This window comes from Neopelma chrysocephalum, unplaced genomic scaffold, assembly GCF_003984885.1.
Source record: "Neopelma chrysocephalum unplaced genomic scaffold, ASM398488v2 Primary Assembly neopelma1_43, whole genome shotgun sequence".
NCBI classification, from domain to species: Eukaryota; Metazoa; Chordata; class Aves; order Passeriformes; family Pipridae; genus Neopelma; species Neopelma chrysocephalum.
In genome coordinates this window covers 4,173,300-4,200,230 of record NW_020897702.1, presented here as the reverse complement: position 1 = coordinate 4,200,230, position 26,931 = coordinate 4,173,300, and the positions used below count along the sequence as shown (strand labels likewise).

At 44.7% G+C, this 26,931-nt stretch overlaps 1 protein-coding gene across 4 annotated transcripts in view; it reads right to left on the bottom strand.

The window, feature by feature from the left end:
• The window catches only part of SLC7A1 (solute carrier family 7 member 1), a 39,907-nt gene extending 13,219 nt beyond the window's left edge, over positions 1 to 26,688 (bottom strand). The window contains exons 1-4 of one of the 4 annotated variants that reach the window (XM_027677795.1): positions 26,565 to 26,688; positions 17,590 to 17,689; positions 6,043 to 6,426; positions 1,717 to 1,875 (exon numbers count right to left, since the gene is read on the bottom strand). In XM_027677795.1, coding sequence (XP_027533596.1) covers positions 1,717 to 1,875; positions 6,043 to 6,412 — 529 coding nt within the window. In that variant the 5' untranslated portion in view covers positions 6,413 to 6,426; positions 17,590 to 17,689; positions 26,565 to 26,688. Of the gene's footprint in view, positions 1 to 1,716; positions 1,876 to 6,042; positions 6,427 to 17,203; positions 17,223 to 17,589; positions 17,690 to 26,505 lie in introns of those variants that run through there. The other 3 variants (XM_027677796.1, XM_027677797.1, XM_027677794.1) reach the window with 3 other exon arrangements.
• Between the last annotated feature and the right edge of the window lie 243 nt (positions 26,689 to 26,931).

Below are 26,931 nucleotides of genomic sequence, written 5' to 3'. Positions count from 1 at the left end.
ATTTCTAGTGCTGAAGACACAGAAGAAGGTGGCATCTTGGGAATTCTGCTCCCATTTAAATCAGCAGGAGCTTTGCCAGTGAGTTCAGCAAGAGCATGATTTCAGCCTGGTCTTAAGACAATCTATCTGAAGAAGAGCATGGTCACAGGCTTTGGCAAACACAATCTCACTGAGGCATAGCTTGGCTCCTCAGAACGACAAGCTCTCATAACTTGCATTTACTCTTCAGGTGCCCAATTTTTAAGAATTGAAACCTTTAATCCAAATGTAAGGCTAGGGGAGAAGGTAACAAAACTTCACACAGGCTTCAGGGAGAAGACAAGAACAACACGGTTTTTTCCTTTTACTGCTACTCCAAAGGACTTCAAGGAGAGGGGAGCATCCTGCGCACTCACCTTTCCTTCTTTTAAGACAGGAAATAAGCTGACACAGCCATATCAGGGAAGCATTTCAAAAGATTGCATACCTGCCCATGAAAACTTGTAAGGTGCCTAGTAGAACTCTGAAGCTCAAGATAGTGCAAGTAAAAATAAACTTGTGGTGCTTATATTTGAGATTAAAGCTGCTCATTCAGCAGCTTTTTTGAGAGAAGACTGGCTTGCATTTTTTATTAAAATCAAGGGAATTTGCTTCATGCAGAGGCATAAAGCCATCAGTAATCTGTATAATTTTACACCTTGGTATTGTTAAAGTAAGAAGTCCTAAATTTTCTAAATTGTATCTGAGATGAAAGACCAGAATCTAACTTGAAATTAGAGCAATTATATATAAATGAACAATGAGGAAAATCTTTTCTCCCATTCAAATGTAATCCTGAAAACAAAGGGCTACTACTGACTTCAGCAGCCCTTGATCCAAATGCAAATCCAGATCTCAAAGCATCCCTTGCTTATGAGGCCTGTGCTCACGAGCACAGCTCAGGCTGTGAAAAGGCCATTCTGATCAGTGGGAAACGTCAGGATAACCTTGCCAGTGTGGCACTGCAGCTTCTGTGTTCTGGAAACCACAAAGGAGTACGTAAGAAGCATAATCTTTCAAATTTGCCTAAACTTGGTAACGCTTTGCAAGATCCAGTTGGAGCAGAAGTAAACACTCAGAATGATTTTGATCTTACAAGTTTTCAAAACTTTTCCAAATTATGATCAAAGCCTTGGCACAACAGACATCTTGACTGTTTATTACACATTTATTTCTCTGGAGACTTGTATTCACTTCTGCAAACTGAAGCCCATATATATTTTTAAAAAAACAAAACAGTAGTATATGAGACTGTAACTGAGTTTGTGGGGTTTTTTCCTCACTTTTCTATCTCAAGGCAGCAAAAACTGGCAGATTATTGTAGGGGGAATAAGGTTAATAGACCAACTGTATGAAATTCTTGTGTAATAGGATTTGTGGAGGGAAGGATTAAACTTCCATACCTGATTGAGGATAACAAGTCACCTTTTCTTTTCCTCCTTATATAAAATTTGATTGAAGGTTTTGAAAGTGGCTCAAAAATATTGAGAATGCTCCCCTCTAATTAAAAATCTTGTAAACAGGCTATGTCCTGTGCTAACTCCATAGCAGCTATATAGGTCAATCCAAAACTTGTAGGAAAGAAAGAGTCTCTAATATGTTGTCCAAAATAAATCAGGACTTCGTGCTCATTCCAAAAGCAAACAATGAAATTACAGGAGAAGGAGGTCCAAAACTCACAACCCCCCAGTGTTTCACCTGTTAGAATGATGATTATCACCACGGCAAAGATGTCTGGGTATTTTGCTAGCACTCCAGGAGCATCCATCGTCATGTACTTTTTACAAAATTCTTCAATGTGCTTCCCTATGATTTCATCAAATGTTGCGCTCCAGGCTCTGGCCACGCTTGAGGTTCCTGCCAGAGGACAGAAAGGACAGAGATCACCCTTTGTGGCTGGCACATATTCCAAACTAGGGGCATCTTGCAAGGCTTTTTGGCATGGAGGGCCTCAAAGCAACATTACGTGTGCTCCCACGTGCTGGGAGTAGCCTTTCCTCCGCATACCCAGCTCACAGCCTGTGTTCATGCCTGGCATCTGCTCTGATGGTAACACACACAGGTGGTGGCTCTCAGACTGATGCCCAGCTGACAAGATGAAAAATATCCTTTTAGTTTGACTTCTTCATAAACCTCAACTTTGCCTTAGATACTGCCCAGACCGACCTTTTCCTTACACCCCCAGCAGCCTCACTTTCCCCCATACTTGGTAATTTCTGTTACCAGAGAGGTCCAAGTGTTGTGCTGGCAGAGGACCCTGGTAGCCCCAGTGGGGTGACTGCAGGCCAGGCAGAGGGACCTCACAGAAGCCAGCTGCCCTCCAGCAGCGCAGTGCTGGAGCACCAGAGCCTGGACCACACCACTTGCCCAGCTCTGCATGCTCTGCTCTCTGGTGACTTGCAGGTCTGCTCTGACCTCCAGTGCTAGAGCATCCAAGCAAGATAAAGACTCAGATACAATTTACAGGTTATCTGAGCATAAGTCAGCCTACTGCAGGATGCTGGTGATGATCCCAGCAAGTGCCATGACTCCTGCCTGCAGCAAGTGCTCAGACTTTGCCCTCTGGGTTCGCTGTTTGCTGCAGTTCCGAGAGCACCCAACCACGTGCAGCTTGCTGGCATGAGGAGTGAATCTGCAGTCTTAAGACAATCAAGTTAGGGACATTGTCTGGGCCATAAGAGTCAGTTCAGAGAACTGAAATAGTAACAATGAAGAGCTACCACCAGACAGGGACAGCATTTTGTAAAATAAGTAGGTTTGGGTAAAAGCCAATTTCTCCATCTCCTGTGTTAAAGTTACCATCATACTCCCCATGTCTCATACAGTACACTATATATAACTGCACCTAATTGCATGATATAATTACTACTGTACATAATTACCTAATTAAAAAAAGAGGTTGGCTTGGTTTTGGTTTGCAGAGCAGTTCCTCAGAGGATGCCATCAGGGGCCCCCTTCCACCCAGAACAGTTTGTTCTGAGACACTCACCTGTGTGTGGGTGTTCAGGTCCCAACTCCGGCACCTGCAATCATGTCAAACAATGTCCGTGCTCACCTACAGCTAAATCCTCTGCAGCGGCGGCGGGCAGCACCTGCAGCACAGCTGGGAACACTCACCGCCCCAATCCAGCTTTGCAACAGCATAAAAATAAGCTGCAGAACAGACCTGTTCGGAGACTCTTCTGTTCACTGAGACAGCAAAGTGCACAGTGTGAACACCTTTAATGAGGTGGGACATCATTGCCATCAATTTAATCTTGAAAAATTCCAAAAGTTAGTGTATACCACATTACAATTTTTTGGCTTAACTTTGGCACTATTTGAGGAAAAAGACCATTTTAACGCTAATTTTTTTGTCCTAGCTCTAATATTTCATGTTCTAGGACAGGAACAACCAGCTCCTGCATGTGTTATATTAGATGCCAGTTGCTTGGATGCCAGTTCCATGTAGTTATCAGCTGTTTACCATGAACTCTCTGTAACCAACAGCCTTGAGGGAGCAGGGGGAATCTGACATTCTTCCAACATCGCAGACACCTGGATAATCTCTTGCTGTTTCTAAGAGAGCACAGTGCAAAGACATTCAACTTGTACCCAGGAGGACTGGGTCAGCATAACCTTGCCAGATTTGATCTTGTTCCTGCCTGCAGCTCACCACCCCCAGGAGAACTGCTGAGCGCAGGTGTCAGACTCACAGCAGGAACAGGTACAGGCTAGAAGGTCACCAAGTGCCAGAAACCCAGCAGCAGCCATTCACCAAGGATGCTGTTACTCATCATACTCATTATACTACCAGCTTCCACCAGCTTCCAGTTCCTGAAATGCCTCCCACAATCTGGCATGGTTCCCCAAACTCACATCATCCCAGAAGAAAGGTCACAGCAGATCCTGGTCCTGGACACCTTCTTCCTTCTCTCTAGACCTTAACTGATCAGTTACACACCCATTTTTTCCTCATCACCCACCTCCAGGACCTCACATCAGCCTTCCCCCAAGCCAAGTCACTTCAATTAATTAAAAGCTATTGGCCACCCAACCCGGGACCCCAGGATTTCTTTTTCCACCCCCACAATACTTTCTGAATAGATGCCTGAGAACTTCAGCATGAAAACATCAAGTAGACTGAGCCCCTTAGAGATGCAAGCTCAGTTTCAGTGGCACTGCTTGGCATTTTCTCAGCACAAATGAGAAAAAAATTGGCTTTCTGCCTCTCTCAACCCCTGGCTCTGAAGTGCAGCATGTGCCTGCCAATACATCTTTCTCCTCCACACCCTTGAAGCTGCTGGGAGTTGTCCTTGCTCACAGGAGGGGCAATTAGCACTGGGAAAAAGGCTGGATAAGACAAAGAAACAGCGACCTTCTATACCTCATATCCTCCCCCAGTTGTTTTTCCTCCTTAGCCACCCTTCCTCACAAATTATGAGGAAGCCAGTTTGCAAACACACATTTTTGACACAGGAATGAAATAAAAGCAAAAAAGTTGTGTTTGAACACATTAATAGATTGTATCTACTTATTTTTTACAGAATTTTCTGCCTTGTGACAATACACTGAGCAGCCAACTCTGAAATAAAAACTGAGGCAGTCATTCAAAAGCCATTATGACAGGGCAAAAAAAAAAGTCTCAGAAATACCACTCTGAGCCCAGATCCTGAGCATATAACATTCAGTAGGCAAATCTTTTCATCGTGCATTTGCAGAATCAGGTTTTGGGACAGCATCCACAGTTATGTCAGTCATTTTGGTCGTCCAGTATCATGGTGGGAAGGGACCCAAAACCAATTAGATGAGGAGCACGAAGGAGACGATTTATCATTACCTTTCTGGAACAGAAGAAAAATCACCAAGAAGTCTGTTCAAATTTTCTATATGTAGCCTAAGCAGAGTCCATTTTAGAATTCTGGAGGAAATTACATGCTCACTTTTTAAAAAAATTATTTTTATCCCCTCCTTGCAGTGAATATTATTCACAAAAAAACAGCAGGACTCAGATTTCCTAAGGAGATGAGTTTAATGACTCTGGCTTTTCATCTCATTTCTTTCTTTTTTTTTCTTTTTTTTTTACAAAAAAAAAAAAGAAAAAAAGAGGAGGAGGAAAGGAGGAAAATGTTTCAGGTAACACACAGAGCAGAGCCAACATGACCTCAGACAAACAGCTGCTAAGCCACTATGTTGTTCTTGATATGATCTTACCCTCCATGGGAAGGTGAATTCCATGGAAACTAAATTCCAAAGTAATACTTACATATCCCATAAAATGCACTAAAAAAACCGCCCATTCCTTTAATAATTTAGCATACAATCAGTTTTCACTTCAACTAGTAAGCTTTCACTCTCAACTGGCAAGTTGGTTGCAGACTTAATTACAGGCATGATGACAAGCAGCCTGCCCAGAATGTGCTTGAAAAGACATGAATCCTTAATTAGCAAAGTGTGGCTTAGTTTTAATGTACCAGCTGAGTTGTATAGCACATGCTCTGAGCTTCATCCAGGGCCTCTCCTAGTGGGAGTCAAGGGCTTAGAAGGGATTTGGTTTGTACTTTCCAGAGACTGTGAATCTGCAGATCATCCTCAGCTTAATTCTGCAGGCATTCACAAGGCAAAACTCTGATCTCCAGATACTTTAAATAGATCCCAAAGGGACCAGAATTAATCCTTGATCAGCTGTGAGTACAAATGCTCTGTATAAAAGCATCTTTCCATCAGCAATTCCTTTCTCAGCAGAGGGAACACTCTTTTGCATCCTGGCAAGTGTGCAGCAGCTAGGGGATGCCAAAGGGATGAGATTCAGAAGTCACAACAGCAATAAGCCTGCATCAGGACAAACCCTCAGCCAGCAGCACACCACTCACGTAGCTGACTGACAGGAGCCAGCAACAACACACTCCACAGATGAGTCCTGAAATCCTCTCTGAGTGCAAGAGTGAACCATCTATTTTGTAACAGTAGCACAGGCTGACCTTACAAACCAGGCTGCCACCCTGAACTAAATCTAGGGTGTCACAGCCCACCCACCATACTTACCAATAATATAGGAGAGGATTAGATTCCAACCTGTGATGAAGGCCCACAGCTCGCCCACAGTCACGTAGCTGTAGAGATAAGCTGATCCTGTCTTAGGAACTCGAGCACCGAATTCTCCATAGCAGAGTCCGGCCAGCACTGAAGCCAAGGCAGCAATCAAGAAGGAGATAACGATGGCAGGTCCCGCATTTTCCCGTGCCACAGCTCCAGCCAGTACATAGACACCGGCACCCAAAGTGCTGCCTACACCCAGAGCCACCAAGTCAAACGTGTTGAGGCACCGTGAAAGCCGACTGTCTTCTCGAGTGCAGTCAACATTCTTCCGGCGAAGAAGCTGGTTTCCAAAATCGGTAATTTTCTGACACTCCATCTTTGTGTTTGAGCCTGCAAGAAAGATGCTGCCATCATTATCTAGCTCAGAATACCCTCCCAAAACAGCATCGCTGCACAGGTACAATGCTATGGCACTGTTATATTTCACCAAATGAAACTGCCCACTTTCTACCTTTTGACATGGCAAAGTGTCTCCTTTCCCATTTTACCTACACTTAGCACAGGCAATTAAAACAAACAAACCCAAAGTATTTTCTGCTTCCAGCTCCCAGTCATGCTGCAAAGCCTGTGTGATTCCAGGGGAGAGGCAGCACTTTAGTCTAGCTCCCACCCAGTCAACACACAAGTGGGCAAGCCAAAAATGCAAAGTCCACCTTTCAGATTTCAGAGGGGTTTTCCTGTTCTAGGCATAAGAGTACTTTAAAAGTGAATGTCCCAGTTGCCCCATTTACCACACTTTGGGTCACACTGCAGAGAGCTTGTGAAGTGCACAAAACAGATACTACTGGGATGAACTTGAACCTGAGGATGTTGTAGGGGTATACATAACATATCCCAACCTGATGGGTGCTCAGTCTGCAGGAAGAGCTACTCCAGGATAAATTCCCCTATCAGATGTATTATGCAGACATCAGATTCTCAGAAACAACTGCTTTGCTCTACAAATTTACAGACTGTGTGGACACAGCCTACAAGGATGAACCTCATCTTCCATCTTAGACAGCATCCTGTAGCTCTGAGAGCCCAACCCCAATATCCACACCGCACCATTAGGCCTGGCTTCAGCAACAAGGCTTTAAAAATGTTTCTTCATTTATTACGGAAAAGGAAAAGGTTCTTTTATTTTGATGCAATGCTGGACTGCGGTGTACACTTTCCAGAAGTACACATTGCGCATTAACATCAATACTATGATGAGAATAATGTGTAGGCAAAAATATTGCTAAATGCAATTTATAACACGATTCAGTGAGATTGGTACTTCATCAGCTCCACAAAAAACCCAGTGTAAAAGGTGGGAAAATACATGCTAAGAAACTTAATAAACTGTTAAATCCGTACTTCAGTTTTGTCACCATAACATCAACTACAAAACCAAAAATCCTCTTCCCTTTTCCAAGACATCAGTCCTAAGTCCTGGCTTAAATCCCTTTCTCGTGGCTTTATGCTAACTCCCCAACTACGAGAAAGTAATTACAACTGCAGGAACAGGGCTGAGGATTTACAAGTCCCACTGTGTCAGGAATTGTCTCCCACCAATATGCTCCCAACAGACATGGATTTAGACAAATGGAGAAAGGCAGGTTTGAGGCCAATCAGAAAAATCTCATTTCACTAACCATGGGAGTTCCCAGTGCATACAGAGGGAAAACTATCTTCTCCCTTCAGTATGAAGACAGACCTAAGTTTTTAAGTAAGTGCATTCATATGTCAGATTGTTCATGCAGCCCACTTGAACCTTACACAAATTTGTATCAGCCAGGATTGCTTTTGGCTGGACACCTGCCCACCCCCCCAAGTCTAGGAAAGGACAGTTCTGAACTCTGAACTGGATTAAACAGACAAGAAGAGTGTAGCACTGGAGCATTCCCTAGGAATTTTGTTGGTTTCTAGGACAACACAAGTCCTAGGTTTTGCCTAACTCTCATCAGAGTGATGCAGAGATCCCACTGATCCCTCTATCCTATGAAGACCACAGCAATAGGGCTAACTCATCCACTCTGCTCAGCAGTGGTTCTGGTTTACATTCAGCCTGGAGCTCCAGGAAACGGGAAGAATCCCAGTGCCATCCACCAAGAAGAAAATGCTGCAGAAGATACAAAAAAACCCCTCCAAATGAAAACAAAGAAATCCCTGTCATAAACTACAGCCAACTGTGAGAAAGATACACACAGAAGATGTGCTAATGAATTTATTTTCCAAAGTCAGTGTCAAAGGCAAGACCAGTTTGACTCAGAATCAAACTCAGGATTTCAGGACAAACATGGGTTTATTCTGAGGTATACAGAAACATCAAGACATGCCAAAGGACTGCTGAAAAACAGTTTACTTCTTGCTAAGTCAATATTTATGACAAGGTTTAGACATTCAATGGCCCGAACAGAAGAGTTAGAAGCAGCATAGAAGACTACAGGGAAGTCCCAGCTGAGGCTATTAATAAAGACAGAAAAAGGAAAGAAGGTAAAGAGATGATCCAGCTCAGGGAGAAGCTGAGCAATGCGCCAGAGAGGTCTACAGAGACGCAGTGTAGGTGGGCGGGGCTCACATACCCTTTGCACAGAGCCCTGGTCAGGCCTGGATGGACCCCTGTGGCTGAGCTGGACAAACAATAGGGAGAAAACTCAGAGATTTTCCTGAGACATTTAATTCTTGGTGAGGCTACAAGTCCAGGCCTCCCCAGATCTCAGCAATTTATGCAATGTTTCATATTCCTTGGGATTTGCACCTCCAAGTTGACATCAACCTTGCTGAGGACACTGGGTTTCATCCTACAAGGTGCTGAACACTTCTCACACGGAAAAGCAAGATGAGGGAGGAGGGTTGGACCATGTAACGTGCAGAAGGAAAAGGTTTGTGATATGCACTCTTTCAACAACACATGGGTTTCTATGATCCTCACGCAATGGGAACAGGGCTGAACGTAATTGCTAAATGGCACTAATAATATGCTTGCTTGCAGAGTGTAAGTGACCTACTGTCCCCACACAGTGCACAAAGCTCCAAGGAGGACATGCTCTGTGGTGGACAAAAGAAAAAGGCAGAGGTCAGGCTGTGCAGTCTGACATTATCTTTGTCTAGGCAAGTGCCTTTAGGTGGAGGTGGACCAAAGTTCCCTGCAGGTGAGAGCCACTCTTCTTCCTCCTTCCACCACCACTGACACCCAAGGAGCTGTGCATGCTAAGCCTCTTTCAGGATTTGGCTCAAGGACTTTCTGGCTTCAAAAACAGGCCACTTAATAATAATGGTAGACCTTTTATTTCTTACATAGCCATTTACCTTAACTAAATCTGGTGTCTTGCAAAATAAACATGACTTAGTGATCCCGAATCAATGGGAGTTTTAGCTCTGCATTGAAAATGGAGGTGTATCTGATACCCAATGCCCTCCCGTCACACACATCATAAGAAATCACTTCCTTGGCAACAACAGGGCTGGAGAGGGGCAACGGCCCCAGGAGAAAAACAGCCCTTTAGTGCAGGGATGGAGGATCAGGGCATGAACTTGGCAGGGTTTTTGGGGGCAGAGTGATGAACAATTTATTCTTTAAAAAAAATAAAAAAATCTAGTGATTTACTTCAAGTTTATGTATCACTCGAGTATCCCACAAGAAACTTATTTCAAAATTATTTCATTTTGAAGCTCCCTCTGGCATATCTACAAGTATTCACAGATGTACTACAGCTATCAAGAATAAAGCAGAACTGCCTCTTATGGATAATTTGTTTAGAAGAGGAGCTATTTAATTACGACAGACCTGGAAATTAAGATCAGCATCCTGCAATTGGCTTAATTCCAGTGGACAACATTGTTCTAGCTCATCTCCAGATCAAGATATCAACTTGCTCCTGCTCCAAAAGCCTCTCAAAATCTGAGCATCTCTGTTATGCATAAAATGCTTCCTACAGCTGCAGGTAACAGCCAGGGAGCTGCGTGCAGGGTATGGTACCCACACTGCAGCCATGTTCTGCGGCCCTTGAACACAGAACTGTCGTTCATCTCACAGGCAACTGATCACCATCCTACGCACCTCTTACATGTTTTCACTGCTTTTGAAACAGCAGGTACCAAATCAACCTTTCACTTTCAATTATATTCACTGTAGCCTGACAAAGAGATCTTCAATAAAGACAAGTAGGATTTTTTTCAGGAGAACAATCTTTTCCTTTGCAGGATGCAGTACGGGGGTCATTACACCTTTGCCCAAAACCCTTCCTCTGTATCATTTGTTATCTTTGCAACTGTATCAAAGGGTGACTTTGGCAGAGATTATTATTTTTCCCTTCTTAGAAGTTGGATCCAGCTGTGATCTGACTGTTTCAGACAGCGATCCTTGCCTTTGAAGTGAGGAAACATGTTCTGGGCTGGTTCCTCTCACTCCCACTCCCAACCCCACTCGACACGATGAGACATTTTTTGAATGTACAGTCAGTATTCCCATGGTATAATGCAGTCCTAGTAACATAAAACAATATAAATTATTCCAGAAATGTGACCTGATGGTACATAACCACCTTCCGATTGAGGAAACTTGATCTGAATGAACGGCGATCAGCTTTCTTCTGCACACGCCTAGCTCTCACCCCTGCTTTAGCTTTGGTTTCTCCAATGAGAAACAACAAGCTGCAAGCCTCGACCACTCAGACCCTGGGTAGGAAATGCCTTCACCCCAAGGCTCTGGGCACCTCCATGTTTCAGCAGGAGCCAAGGTCTTTGAGAGCACTGGGAAGCAATGACACACTTGGATAACTTAGCAAGGCGCACCCTGGGGCAGGGGCCACATCCTCAGGTGAAATCCTGTCCCACTGAAGTCAATGGCAAAGCTTCCACCAACTTCAATAGCAGCCAAATTCCACCCAGTGCTACTGGTCCTTGTCTTTTATTTACAATGCATTTTATGTTTGTTACTCTTGTTCCCTGTCCAAATTCTTGCGCCTTGACTGTATTGTATTTTCAAATAAAATAAGATATTCTTCCTCCTCTTATCTAGTGGTTAACATACTTATTATATCAGGTCGATAGATTTCCTTCCCCATTAACAACATTTTTAAAAACAACATTCTTCAAAACAAACCCATAAGAAAATAAGCAATCTTGCATGTGGTTAACAGCAAAAAGTAAACCATAACAAACATCTGTCCAGCTAAACATAAAACACCGTGTATAAAAATAAGCTGACAGGGCACCATTTTACATAAGCCGTACTATCACTTCCCCAACAATTACAATTTGTTTCAGCTCCTGAAAAACCAGTCCTTATCTTTTTCAAGGCATTGCTGCTCCTGAGAATTTTCTTCTCCGTGTTGCAGAAGAGCATAAAATTAAAGCTGATTAGGCAGAACAAGGAGTTTTCTACTAAGGAAAAAAGAAAACCTAAGCCTAACCCTGCTGCATGTCTAATGAACTCCTCAGGCACCTCCTTGGAGGAGGCATGAGCAGAAATCCCCATTCAACATTGTCCCACATATGCTTATTTTGAAACATGGAAAATGTGGAAACGTGGAAAATGTCTACTGCCATCAGTATTCTTCTCTCACAGCAAAGTCATGTCCTGTGGACAGTCTCAGATTTGTTGAAGGCCAAAAAGATGCTGAGGAAAAATATCACCCATATAGCTGTATCATCACTGCTACTCGTCTGCAGAACAAAGAGCTTGTGCTCGCACCGTGTTGGTATATTTGCAATGTGGAATGCTTTTAGTTTAAACTAAAAACTGTATTTTCAGTTTAAACACAGTCAGCTCCTTGATCAGGCATGTAGTGATGACATCTTTTTGATCAACACATGGGTAACAAACCCACTTGGGAGCCCTTTCCAAAAGGCTGATTTTGCTACTTCCATCCCCAAGGTAGCATCATTCACAGAGAAGTCCTATGCAGAAAAAGAAGAGGTGGAAAATCTCAATTCCTACTACTGCTGCGAGCATTACAGATATTTTGGGGGTGTCAGATCTGACTGCAGACTCCTAAATGCAAAGAGATCATGTTGTAAGGGATGAAACTAGAACCACTGAATGTTTTTTGAAGCATTATTCAGACAGTCAAAAGTCACCAAGGCACGTAAGTCCTGGGTGCAATACTTTACAGTATAAAGCAGGAATTGTGTCAGATACGTCCTTCCAAAATGTCTTGCCTTGAAAATCTCCAATATTTTGTTATATTACTCTGCAACAAACAACAGAGAGGAGACAAGATGGCTACAGAAGATGCTGAACTTTCCCAGCAGACATTTGAATACCTACCTCAAGACTTTTAGAAACAGAAGCAAAGGATGTGGCATCAGCCCCCAAGGTGCATCTGGCTGTGTCCCTGAAGCTGTTGCAAGTGTCTCCACCACCTGTGCTGAGCAGGGCAGGCAGTTTAGAGAAGACATGCTTGGGACAAGTGCTGAGAACTGACTCAGAGGCCGGGACCATAGCCATTTGCAGATGCCAGCCACCAGCAAAAAGGTTGACGAAAGTAAAGGCATGACCAAGCGTTCACATTATGCAAAACTGGAAGGCATCTCACCACAGCAGCAGCAATGATAAGGAGTCCAAGCCAAAAGCCACCAAAGTAGCTGTAATTCTTTGCATTTGTTTCACTGTGCGTAGAGAGATGCTGTCTTGACGAACTATTTTAACCAGACAAGGAATGTATTGTCCATGTGCTGTTAAACTGTTCCCTCCTTGATTATAATAATTTTATATTTTTTCTTTTTCACACTGTGCATATGTATGACTATATCTCAATATACATTAATCTAGATTACATCACAATATATATATATATATATATATATGGACATTATTGTTATATTCTTTGCCAACTCTGTCATTAAAAATTAAGATCAACCACTAGCAAGGCATTTGCTACTCAAAAGAAGGAAGCCATCCAGTTAAATATAAACTCACACTAAATTAAGAAAAGGGCACACACATGTGGGGGTGTGAAGTGTATACAACATGCAGTCTTATTCACCTGCTTAATGGCACGCTGCCCATATGAAGGAGACCCTATTACTCTGCTGAGTGCAGATCTTTAACACCACAGCAGAGATGGTACTGGGGGACCAGCACACTGTCACAGAAGGTTGGGCATGGTGCAGGTTCTGTTACTCAAGCTCCTGAGTGTTAGGGACATTTCTGAGGCAGTATCTCCCAGTCCTCTCCAAGTGTCTCATAGACCTGGAGGATTTCTTCATTGGAAAAGGAACAGTGAGGTGCTCTCTCTAATCCCTACACCACCCACTTACTGGCAATCAGTTACTGAAGTGAACAACAAGTCCCACTGGACATGAAGTAGGTGTTGATGCTCTGGTACCACCTTGGGAGAATGTCAGGGTGCTGCAGCTTACCCATCTGCTTTCCATACTGTTACAGCTACCAACTGTATCAAGGTCAAAAAATCCACTCCCATCCCAAGATAACTTTCAAGATGGCAAAGACAATCCTTTTCCCCAAGTCCAGGCAAGAAGTCTCAACTTCCCCAAAATTTCAAAGCAGGCAAACTTCAATGTTTTGTCTCAACACCTGCAGAAAACTCCATCCGGGTTATTTGTGATGATACACAAAATCCATTTTGAAGAGAGCAGCCATTTTTGACCAAAACAAAGGAGAGAGGTTCCTGCTGTGAAAGTCATTGTAAGAATGCTTCAAACTCTCAGAATTCAACCTTCAAAATCTCCAAAATGGAAGCTGTGATGCCCAAAGCTCCAGCTGTGATTAACATCAAAAGTGGCCCATAGTAAGCCATTCAACAGATAAAAGGTTGGGTAGACATTAATTCCCCTGCTTAGCTACTGCAGAAATACACATCCTATCATGCTTAAATTGCAGTGAGGAATTCGATGTTACAACTGCTTTCCAGCTGCGGACACGATGAAAGGCTAGGACAGGATACCACCCAAGTGTTGCAAGAACATGTTAGAGAAAAACCTTTTAGACACAAACTGGATATAGTGCACCCTGCCTCAAAGCAGGAAAGACTCAGGTGCAGCAAGAGAGCATGTTTGCTTTGGCAGGGTTAAATCATGAAATCAGACCTTCCTCTCCCCAGGCTACTGCGCATCACCCCGTAGCTGTACCACAATAACCACTGGGGAATTGTTCTGAAAACAGCACCACTGAAACAAACTCAACCCTCTGTCTACAGCTGACTGGGTAGCAAGCCACTGCAGACAGCAGCCAGGGCAGAGGAGAGGGATGCAACTTTCCAAGATGGATTCCCACCCAAGAAGTACCATCCAGCAAAAAGTGCCTTCAGTGCTCTCAGCCCTTTCAGTCCACACTTCAAATTTCAGCTACTGAGGATCCTCTGTCAGCTCAAAACAACACCCAGATGTTTGGAGAAGGACAACATCGCATTTGCCATCCACAGCTCCTCAGCGATCAGTAAGTTGAAAAAATGTCTTCCTGCCTAGCCAAAGGGCATCACACCTCTCCAACTGCATGAATCAGTATTTTCTGATGAAAAAGCGTCTAATTGAAAAGTCTCCCACCAGGTCTAGAACAGTCTCCTCAAACAGTTCCTCAGCATGACTTCAAATTACACTTTGTAAGAAAATTGCTTGATTTAACTCCCTCAATTTGTCATAAAACCCAAGGGGATCTCCACCAATAATTAAACTTCCCAAACGAGAGCCTGAGACAGACTGCCAGGAATTCAAGTGAGGTGACCCATAGTCTGCCAGGGACTCAGCCTACATATCGAGCAGAAAGAAACTTATGCTCTGGGAAACAATATCAAATAAGTGAGTTTCTCTCTCCTTAAAACCAGATAAAATGAAGACAAATCTTTGCTTAGCCAGAAGTCATTCAGCTGTGTCATTCAGCATGCTCCAGTTGTGGTTCTTGGACAAGAGTCCTTGGAAAAAGGTGGAAGAATGTCCCTTAGAGGATGAGGAAGCAAGTCAGACAGAGACAGAAGTTGGCTGTTATTAAAACAATAGTGGGGAAACAAACAAAACATTAAGAGCCCCAACCTTCATATAGAACAAAAATATTATCCTGCACAGTCATGGGACACATCCAATGACTCTGACAGATGGAAGGAAGGAAAAGACTTCTCCAAACACCGCCATTTCACCAGGACAAAGGGCAGAGCTGCGTAGGGATTTTCAGGTGTAGACAAGGGGCAAATCAAAATGGGTATAAATCAGTGTATTTTGCTATGTCTCTGAGCAGTGGGGAGCAGGTGGAGGCCAGCACGTAGGTTACAGTGAGCAGTGGCAGCTCTAGCTGGAGGCAGGGCCACGTGGCAGCAACAGACCTTGGTCACCCTTGCCAAGCAACCCATGAGCATCCTGCCAAGTGACAGGCTGGACCATGGACCTGGGTTTGGCCACCCCCATGGACCAGCATGTCTGCAGGTCAGTGTTCAGTGTTTCTCTAACAGGCACACTCCAGCACTGTTGCACCTGTGCTGCTGTTCCAATTAAAAGCTTCCTCCATTCCCATAACAGATACCGACTTGAAATAAAGGATCTCTTTACTGGGAAAGCAGGAACATTGTTTCTGTGCATAAGGTGGAAGTGTTTGAAGAGCTTTTTCAGAGGAAATGCTCTGTAACAGACCTCAGTAACAGACCTCAGAGGAACTGCTCACACAAGGGAGACCTCAGCCTGTGCTGCACACACACTTGTTCGGGGAGGAAGGAGAGCAGAAATCCTATGTGGCCAAGTCACGGGGCTCCCTTGCCTTATGCCCAGATGATTCCAGGCTTCTGGAATCTGGAGAGAAAGGTTTCGCTATCCTTGGTAACTGTGTATGCAATTTAAGTATTCAGAGTCAGCATGGACGGAGCTTTGAGTAAATCCATGGCAGGATTGGGTTATATGGATCTTCAAAGGTCCCTTCCAATCCAAACCATTCTAAGATTCTATGAAACATCAAAGTATGCCACACCATTCCTTTAGGCTTATGCAATCAAAACAAAGTCATTAGAAAGTAATTAGAATACATTTATTAATTTAGGAGTTTTTCCAATGATTTGCAGGCTATTGAAGGGCTTGCCCTAGGCAGAACTGCCAGCCCTGCACTCTCATGTGGCTTTTGGATAGTGACTCAACATAGTGGAAGAATTAAGAAAAACTTCCCTGTTCTGAAGAAGCCAAAATTAATTTCTCATTGAAAATGCCAGATGAATTCAAAATATTATAACCTTCTGAGGGCACTTGCATGACTACAGATCAAATACTAAAGCTTTCTGCGAACATGATTTACACCATATGAAAGAGAAGCCTAGTGTGAAAGGAGCTAAAGTTTTTGCTTTTAGTCTCAGTATTCCCACATTCCAGCCATAACTCAAGGGCTGAGGAGGGATCAGCTTCTTCCAAGCCTTACATGTTCATCATTGCAGGCACAGACAAGCACTTCACACCCTCCTTGGCTGGTATGTGCAGCCACCTACTCTCCTGCAGCAGAGAGGGTGCTGCGGGACTGCAGTTTCAGGGGTGGTTCTTCCAAGTAACTCCCACTAGAGAGTTCCTCAGAAGGGCCTTTCCCTGAGAGACAGTGGCCTGAGCACACTGGAATAAAAGCAATGACTGAATGCTGATCAAACTAGTACTGCCCTTTGACCAGACATACCCCACTAACCAAGGTCACTCACTGCTGAAGGAGAAAACAGTGCATGACTTGGATGTGCCACTGATGCCCCAGCAGTCTGGAAATAGCATGAGGAGCTCTGCCAGGAGGAAGCTCTAACTGAGGCAGTTTGGGCAGCCCAATCCAAGGCAGAGGGGCATGCTGAGCACCAATGGTGTGGCCACACTCCCAGTGTAGCTGGGATATGGCAACTTGCTGATGGTTAACAACCCCCTTTCCCTGCCAGTCCATGACACATGCCTCACTGGGGACTGTTGTTTTGGGATGGGAATTGGGTTGGGCAGGGCAGTCATGGAGCCTGGCTGCCAGGACTACAGGATATGTCCACATCAATGTAGTCTAGACATACACCGACAGAAAAATGGGAGCTGAGGATGGTGCAAGGCAGTAGAGAAGAGGAGATAAAGTATGGGTCTGTGTGAGGGACAAAGAGAGGGCAGGTGACAAAAGCCACCTGGCACCCCCCACCCCATTCCCTCCAGCAACGCAGCCAGCACGTGCAGGGATGACGGACACCAAGCTTACCTCCCAGGCTGCAACAAAGCACAGCTTGTTCAGCCATCCCTCACCACGGCAAGGTTGGAGGGCAGACACTCCTGGCCTGAGATCAAACCATCCCAGCCATGACTGCCCACCCTGGCTCTCCCAGCCTGGCCAACACCGCTACCTGTCATCAGGCTTACAACAAGGTGCTCACATTGCATCATCTTCCCACCTTCCTCCCCTTTCCCGGCAGCTACTCTCCCACCATCAAGAGCAGAGAGGGTGGCTAAAAATGCACTAGTGTTTAGGAGTAGCAGTGATTCAGAGTTTGTGGGGTTTCTGAAAGCACTACACTCAGTTTCCATGGCAGCTTCGCCCACGCTCTTTCCTGCTGTTAGAACTTCACGCTCCATGAATCACCCACTTATGTTTCAGTGTTTGACCCAATCCTGCCTGTCTTCTACAGTTGCTCAGTGCCACACTCCACCACTAGTAAAATCCCTTATTCAGAAGGACAGGAGCATCCAACTAGTAAAAAAAAAAAAAAAAAAAAAAAAAGGAAGGCTTATAAAATGGGATTACTAGTCTGACTGTGAGGAAGAAAACACAGTCTCAGAAGTGTTTTGCCAATAATCCCACAACCCATCATGGTAAAGACTTCACAGCTCCTAAACTGATGGATTTACAAAAAAATGCCTTAGAAAACTGCATCGATTTTAGGCATTTAAGTCTAAAATAAGTAGAGTATAGTAAATGATACAAGCACGATGTTTGATCAGTATGTCAATGGGGTAACCAACCCCTGTTTGCACACACAGATAGAGACCAGTTTTGATATATTCTACCTAAATAAATCTTACCAGAAAAGAGGTAAAACGCTGACGTGCAATTAAATTTTACAGTGAGGTAGGCATGGAGGTTCTTTTGCTTTGGGTAAATATTCTTTTCTTAGCCATGAGTTTACCATTCAGCTACTTCCTCCTCCCTGACAGGAGAGCTATTGTCTAGGGAGAGTTCTGCCTCCACCTAACCCAAATGCTCAAGGCTGCAAGGCTGCTGACAGGGAAGGGCTGGAGAAAAGAGGTGTCCGAGGCACAGCGTTTTTCATATTTCTCTCAGAACTTTTATCAAAAGCACGATAAAAGGCTTCCCACTCCTGTCTGGGATCAAATCAAGACTTGCTGAAGTTTGTGGGGGTTTGGGGTTCCCCCACCAAAAAAGCAAGGATGACACTGACCAGCCAAACTGTGAGCCAGACCACAAGCCACATGTTTCAGGTCTCACCGGTGCCAATGCCATGCAGAGGGATCCTGCAGCCCCTCAACACAGGGCTCCACACTGGCCAGCCCAAAGAGGGAATTGGGCAGAAAGCTCATGGATGTGAGAGCTGAAGGAGCAGTGAGAGCAGGGATGATGCAAAGATACCAGGAAGTAAGAAATGCAAAAAGTTGGCAGGTTTGGCCTAAGCCTAGCCATCAGGCTGCTGCAAAATACAGTGCAGACTCAGCCCTATTTTGCACAAGGAGAGGCATTACCTTGTAGTCAGCCTTACACTTTATTGTGCTGTCTGTGTGGTAGAAAGCCAGCTCTCGCAACCCACATTTCTCCATGAAGAGAGCTTGTTCTGGTTCCCTGGGAAGCACAAGTCAATTTACAGACGAGATTACTCCCGTGAGCAAAAAAACCAGATTTGACATCTACTTTTTATTTAACCCCATCAGCCTAGTACTTGCCCGATTGGTAGGCTAAAATCTCACTCACATTTCTGAATTTACTGGAATTGCCACTTGCACCTCCCTGCCCTTCATGCAGAAGCCTGGTCTGCCCCAAAACCTGCACCCAGAGCCCAGTGACAGAGATATGAGAAGCCATCCAGCACATAGCCCTGTCAAGAGAAGCTATATTGCTATACTTAAAAATAATTGTGTCCCTATCGGCAAATTACAGTATTTGGAGTAAGTACGCACTTTTTATTGGGAGAAAAATTACTAATATCATCCAGTCTGCTAAACTTTTTCAAAACATTATTATATTTTTCCACACCATCATTCTGGCATCAAAGGAAATCGCTCCTAATTATATTTATGGGAGTACACAGAGAGACCTAAATATGACAGTCTCAGAGAAGTATGTCGAAATGTATAATGCAACATCTCTCAGAACACGTACACAGTGTCATCTCTCCCCATGTCACTTACCTAGAACAAGAAACTTTGAAGTATAATAAGTTCTGCTGCTGCTAGGCATTTTAACTGACGGCAAGAAGGAAACAAACTACTGGCTGTAAATATTCTGATTAGCTCCACTGTGCTGGGACTTGCAAAGGAAAATAGGTGGTTTTAAAACAAAATATGTGAAACAAATGATAAATAGCATTTCCCCCCCAAGAGTCTGAACAGGAGCATGAAAAGCAAGGAGCTGCTGTTGTGCTTTTGATGGTGCCCTGCCCCGTGCTGTTCTGCTCTCTAGGTATTTCCTTCAAAGGAAAAAACAGGTTCAAAAGTACTCTAACATCTGTGATGGTTTATTTGGAGCAGCCAAAGCACATCAGAGTGGCTTCATTACTTACACAAGTTTCTTTGGGGGACATCCTTGTATTTCTTCACATGCCAACCAGGTTATGAGGGGTAGGATTCCTCCTGACCAGCTTCAGCCCACTCCAAAGCAGACATTTGGACTTAGGGTATCACCTCATCCCCCTCTGTAACCAGCTGGCAAAGACAGGCACTTCCAGGTATAAACTTATCTCTTTGAATGAGAGATGGGAGCTATGGCCCTCCAGAGTCACCTGCTTTCCCTAGCTACTGCAGGGCTCTAGCAGATATCTACAAAAACTTCACCAGACTGATGCTTGAGAGAGAAGGCAGGACCATACCTAAGGCCAGCTGAAGCAAAAACACCTCAACAAATTTCAACTACTCTTTCTGTGGACGGTTAATAAAAAGATGTGAACTCTCTGAATTGTCTTTCAAACTTTAGCAATTCAGACGTGTACTTCTTTCACAAGAGCAACAACTCTTCCTTACACTTGTGTTACTCAAAAATAAGAGTGCTTTCTGGACAAAACTTTGCATTTCAGGACTGTCCAAGCACTGATCCTAGACCCTTCAGAGCAAAGCATAAATATTTTGCTTCTCTTCTTCTCCAGTTACTTAGTTGTTACATTTTTCACTCTATTGCTTGTGTTGGTACCTTTCCTGAACTGAAAAGCTGCTAGAGGCCAAATTTCCGCTCCAATCTCACAGAAATTCTCACTTCCAAAATCCCAACAAACACCTATTGTATTTCTCCTCCAAGATGTAGCACCTCCACCCTGATCCATCATCCAGCTGATGACTTCTGGGTGTTGTGCCGCCTTCTCACTGAGAACACGAGAACATTTTGCTCCTTTCTTCCAGCTGATTGCACAGCCTAATGCACCTGGAGTCAGCATAGACAGATATACAACAGTACAGCACCTTTGCGCTGCAAACCTGTATCAGCCAAGTGCTGTATTTTTCTCAGTGCTCTCAGCTTTTGGAAGTTATAAGCACACAAACCAGCCTGATGCACAGACTGTCCCTGCAACGTGAGACAAAGAATAAAAATCTTCACATGTATACAGGTCACCCTGTTTTGTGAACTTTTTGGAGGGAAGAAAAATAAAGCAGCATGCAGCAGCATCCTTTGCTTGAGAATGATTTCACACAGGTCATCAAACAGCTGTCAGGCAGTGTGCAACCCCAAGGAGAGTTTAATCAGCAACCTAAGGATGAAAGACTATATTCTAGTTACCTGAGCCAACTAATCCCCTCTGGAATATTTTCTAAAGATACAACACCTTATTTACTTTGCTAGCTGAAACTGCATTATAAAAGAGTCACTTCAATAAAACAACATAATTCTACAAACTCAACGCATTTTTTCCAACCAGTTTAGTTCAAGAATTTTCACCTGACAAAAGCAAGCTCTTCTTCAGCTTAATGAAACAGTTCATTTATCAAATCACAGTAATTTCTTGTACAGTACCATTACTCTTGCTGCATACACATCCAAATAAACCTCCCACGTCAGCTGGGACTGAATGAAACTGTGACTAGTATTAACAGTGAACTGATTTTGTTATGGTTTAAAGCTTGTACTTTATCCCTTCCTTTCTTATTTTTCAGAATTGGTTTTGCTTACTGACTCCAGATTTCATAGTAAGCAATTTGGGGAAGCAGACCCTTTGGAAGCAAGTTCTCCCAAGCCCTGATCTCAGCATGCTTTACCCATAAAATTAAAAGGTGATTTTGCACGGTATTTCTTTTATAGCAATGGAAAGCAGCACTAAACCACACCCCACAAACACCCCACAAACTCAAAGCAAACTCACCTTTGGCTTAATCAAACCACTGAACCAATGTGGTCCACTGCCAACATTCAGAGCAGCACCTTTACCAGTGCAGACTGCTTTTCTTACAGTTCCAAGTGCACCAGCTGCAGAGGTAAATGCTCTGTGCACTGAGCTATCTGTACAGCACCCTGAATCACTTCACTCAAACACTGCTAACCCGAGTTAAAAATATTTTCTAGAGAAACACCATACTATTTACTTTGCCAGCTGAAACTTCAAAGCTATAACCTAGTTGCTAACTCAAGTTAGCAAAGACCTACCAGTGAGGCAGCCTGTGCTTCCAAGCCTCACCTGAGCTGACACAAATTTGAGGGGAGCTCTCTCAAGTGTATCAGCCAGAAAACTGAAGCAGCGATTGCCTCTGCAGCTGGGATGCCAGCGAGCAGCTGCCAGAAGCAAACTTCTCTGTAGGCACAACTGCAGCCAGAGATGGTGTGCATCTGCCCTACACTGTGGTTCTTCTCACTTATACTAAACTATCTGGTAATGATTTATAGTCAGGCCCACATACGTCCATCTTAATCATAGCATACACTTCTCTTTGAACAGAATGAGTTCCAGGAATACATAAATTACCTGAATCAGAACCAGGGACAAACTCAGTTAAACAAAAAGCTCATTGTTAATTTTCATTTTTTTAAACTCTAGAGTGGCTTATAATAAACTTTCAGAAGTGGATGACTGAAATAGGCACTAAATTTCAATAAAAGCATAGCTTGCTCAGTAACTAAGGATAGTAATTAATTGCTAGTCCTCAAATCCAATATAACAAGTGAAATCCTTATCCTTGTAATTTTAAAATTAAATGGGCCAGTAAGACCTACAAGGAAAGATACAAAGAAATTACAAGGAGGCAGAAAACAATGAGGCAAAAGTGAATTGTGAAATCTCTACAGCTCGGAAAAGCCTGCTGGAATATTTCTCTGGTAATCTTGCAAAAGAGAACCCAAGAGTTATTCCTCATCTCAGAAAGAGGCAGGAGAAAGAGGAGTAAGAAAATACAAAGCTGAATACTATCATTAAGTAGACTAATAAATACTAAAACTAAGTAGACTAATAAATTTAGTGTTTCAGTAAATATAGCAATCATATGGATTCCCCAGAAAAGGGGCCAAGACATGGCATGGAAGGCACTGAGGAACAGATAAGATTAAGAGGAAAATTTAATGAAGGATCCTGCTCAGCAAAGAAGCTAGCAGCACATTTTTTTCTACAGTAGTTACTGCAGCTCCTGAACACACCAAATAAAATTTTCCAAACAGTTTTTTACTTGAGAACAAACAAACAAACAGAAACAAAACCAAACAGAAATGGAAAAATATACCTGGAACCAAACACTTCACAGTATTCTATTTTAGAAACTCTGAAATAAGGCACTTCTGTACCAGATACCATTCACAGGATTTATGACTCCACCACCTTGGTGATCTCCAGCAGAGTCAGGGACCCTGGCAATGGTAGCAGGTGCTGACTGAGCATCAAGGGAAGGCAGCTACAGCTAGTGCTGCCAGGGCAAGCAGCATCCCTAGATTTCTACAAACCACAACAGAAGATGGGAGCCCCAGCTCCTGATCCCCAACACCCCCAAACTGCCCAGTAACCACAGACAGTTGTCAAGAATCCTGCAACCAGTGGGAGCATCATATGGCAAGTGACAGCCCCCATGTTTTGTTTGACCATTGGATTCAGCTATGCCTTTCTCTTTCTTTTTTTTTTTCCTGGTATGTTTTAGTAGTCAGTGACATTGCAACAACTGCACTAAGGAGGGAGTGCTCAAATACCAAAACGAACCCACTCTTACTGCAAACTGCCAGTCACTGAGGCTTCTGAAAACCTCACAAGTTTGAGATAAACACTTAGACATTTATGCTTCCTTTTACAGTCATCAGAAAGCACATGTCAGGTCTCAACTAATTTGCTTTACTGTACTGGGCTGAGATGAATCACATGCCAGGAACATCCTGGCTAACCATAAAAGGAGATGGAGCTGAATACCTGGGCATGGAGGACTACATCTGCTCAGACAAATGCTACCTTCAACACCATTTAGCACATGAGAGATTTGCAAGGATAATGAAGGGATAATGAAGAAAAAATCTAGGGTACTGCCAAACACTGATACACATAGAAGATCCCCTCTGGGTTACTAACTGTGGGTCAGCACTGACTGCAGCTGAGCCCAACCAACGCTGCCCAGAAGCACTCACCTAGCTCTCCACACCACGCAGCTTCACCGTTCTGTTGTCAACACCACTTATTTCTCCACATATATGGTTACATCAGCAGGACTTCTTAGCTCATCCTTCAGGATAGGCAAAGAGGCCTTGTCACACCCCTAGCTGCTATTTGGCACCACAACGGCACAGTCCATAAGTCACCAGGAACAAGCCAGCATTCACCTGGCACAACTGCAGACAAAGTAACTCACCCTCTTTTCCTCCTGCCCTACTCCACACAGATGCTTTTAGCATCACAGATATGGGTCAAGAAAAGAGAATTAAAGGTACCACTTTGTTGCTCTCTGAAAGCTGAGATACAATTTGAAGTGACATTTCTGAAAGGCCACTAAAGTGTCATTAACCTGTCATGGTGGATCAAGGTTGAGGAACTTGGCAGATCAAGAGTGAACAAAAGGTAGTAGAAGCAGTAATTGCAACAAGATCTCTGCCCTTCTTCACCAAACCATATCTCTCCCTTTCTTCTTTCCCATCTTAGACTAAATAACCATCAACACTCATTTACTCTTTCCCTCCTGCACACACTAGGCCATCAGCTGCACTCAATGCCAGCTAAATTGGCACTCACTCATGTTGTCTCAGAATCATACAATTGTTAAGGCCGGAAAAGAACTGCAAGATCACGGAAAAGAACTGCAAGATCACTGAACCCAACCTTTAGCAGAGACACAGAGTTCAGGCACACCTCCATATGAGGATGAACACTGCCTGCAATCTGGCAATAGATTACACAGGAAAAAGGAGGAAGAAAAAAAAAAAGGAGTGATCCATGTTTCAATAAAAATACTACTCGGAACTGGTTACTCCAGTAACTGGTTTAAGTTACGAGTTTCCTCTTGTCTAAGCTAATTGCTTCCGTACAGTAAATCCTGCTCGCTCCACGTGGAGTCAAGAGCATATTGTATTTATGCAATCACATGTTTCACCCACGCTCACAACTAACCACTTGAATTAGAAGCCTAGTAGGCCACAGGTTTCTGTCACAGCCGCCTCAAAACAAGGAGTGCCACTGATAAGCACAACCCTACAAGCAGCAAGGCTCAAGACTTTACAAATACCAGCAAAGTGGCATAAATCAGGGACTAAACATCCAGTAGTTCCTCTGCTCAGGAAAAGGCTTTATTTCAAAGCCAATGAGACAATCTAAAGCATGCATGTGACCTGTCCCTGTCAGATCACTCAAAATGCAGGATACTAAAAATACCCGAAAGCAAAATAACTTTCAAGCAATGAGTTTGCTCCTTCTTTGTGCCAGGGTCAGCACTTATAGCTACAGAGCCTGTGTAATTACACAGCCCCTCCTCTTTTGTACTATATTGAAAACTTGTCTAAAAAACAAGTCAGTTGACTGCTGAAGGCAACAGAAGTCCACAGAGTATCTGACCAGAAAGGTAAATTTCCGCCTGTTTTTTTTCCCAAGTCTTCATGGTATTTGTTTCTAAGTTGGAGACAGCAGAGACAGTCACGCATGAGCGAGTGAATAGCTTCAAGACTGAAGAGCTGTCCCACTGCAGAGGTGCACACGACACCTACATGTGTGACCACATCTTCACCACTTGCCCTGCTGGCTTTGCAGAGTCCGCAGAGGTGGGCAGAGGGAGGCAAGGTAGGGTGTCCACTGGTTCACCTCATGCTCGACATCACCATGAAGTTGTTGCTCAAGCACAAAGGTAACACTTGCAAATGACCACACACAAGTGACAAAACCACTTAGCTACGAGCCAGCTAACTCATAAAGCTGCAGCACCATGATCACCTCAGCTCTTCTACCCAGATCTGCAGCTTGGACACTCTACAGAGCTGCAAACCTTTCTGTCATGAGTTTGTGCACCACCTACAAAAACACCACCCTGCTCTAAATCCAAGGCTTCTAGCAGCTGACAACACAACTAAGTAGCAATTTTGTTTGTAGTCCCAAACTTTTGGTCCACCTTTAGTTATATACGAATTTCCTCTTAAGGTTTTTCAGTCGGTTCCCCCTGCTCTGGCTATACCCCATCTGCCACAAACATTTACACATACATACACAAAAAAGAAGAGACAGTCAGGACAGCTGCCTGCAAAATACTGACAAACCAAACGGAGACAAGCCCCTGTCCTGGTCACAGGAGCAGGCTCAGGAGCAGCAGACTTTGGCAACTCACAGGGTACGAGGCTGGCTCCAGAGCTATGGATGATACCAGCATTTTTGGTAAATTCTTAGTCTCTTTTTAAATTTGAAAAAGGAAGCAAAACACAAGACGGCAGTCCCTCGGGAGCTACCCTGGGCATGGAAAGGCCATCAGGGACATGGCCCAGGGTTTCTCCTTGATACCTGGGCCTTCATCTCCATCACTGCATGTTCCCTATGGCGCTCCTCGCATCGCAGAGGGAATATAAGCAAGAAAAGAGATTAGCTGGGGAACACGCACGCACAGATCTGAGCTTTCCAACTCTGCCCTGGCCCGCTGCATCCTGGCCGGAGACGGCGACGCCAACCTTCGCGGGAGAACTGCCGATGGTGGCAGGTCCCATCCCCTCACCAAGCAAAGGCCCTTCCCGCCGGCATTGTGGGGGATCCCGCCCTCGGCAGATGGGCTCCGCCAGCCCGGGGTGGGGGACAGAGGAGGGGAAGGGAGCGCTCAGGGAGGGACCTGCCGCGGGAGAGCGCGGAGGGACGGCAGTGCTGGCGGGCGGGGAGGCAGCCCACCCGTTCCGCGCCACCCCGGTTGCATCATGCAAAATGGACGCACCGCGTGGGGCCGCCGCCGCAGCCCGGCCGGCCCCGGCTCCGGCCTGGCCCTGCACTCACCCGTGCCGAGCGAGGGGCAGCCCGGCGCCGGCGGGCTCGGGCGACAGGCGAGGCGACTGAACGGCGTCCCCCGCTCCCCGCCACCGCTTTAGATCTTCAGAGAGGGCCCGCCCCGCTCCCCGCACCAATGGATGCGGCCGCGCGCCACGGCTCTTCCGGCGCTGCGCTGGGCCGGGCCGGGCCGGGGGCAGCATCGGGTGTGATGGAGGGGGGGGAGGGAGGGGGAGGCCGGGCCCGGGAGGATCGGCAGCCCCCGGGGACAGCGCATTGCCCACAGGACAGCTGGGAGCGCATGACTGGAGAACCGCGCGGTTGGTCGTGGCCACGCGTGGCCAAGGGACAAGGAGGAGGTCACCTCCCTGGGGCA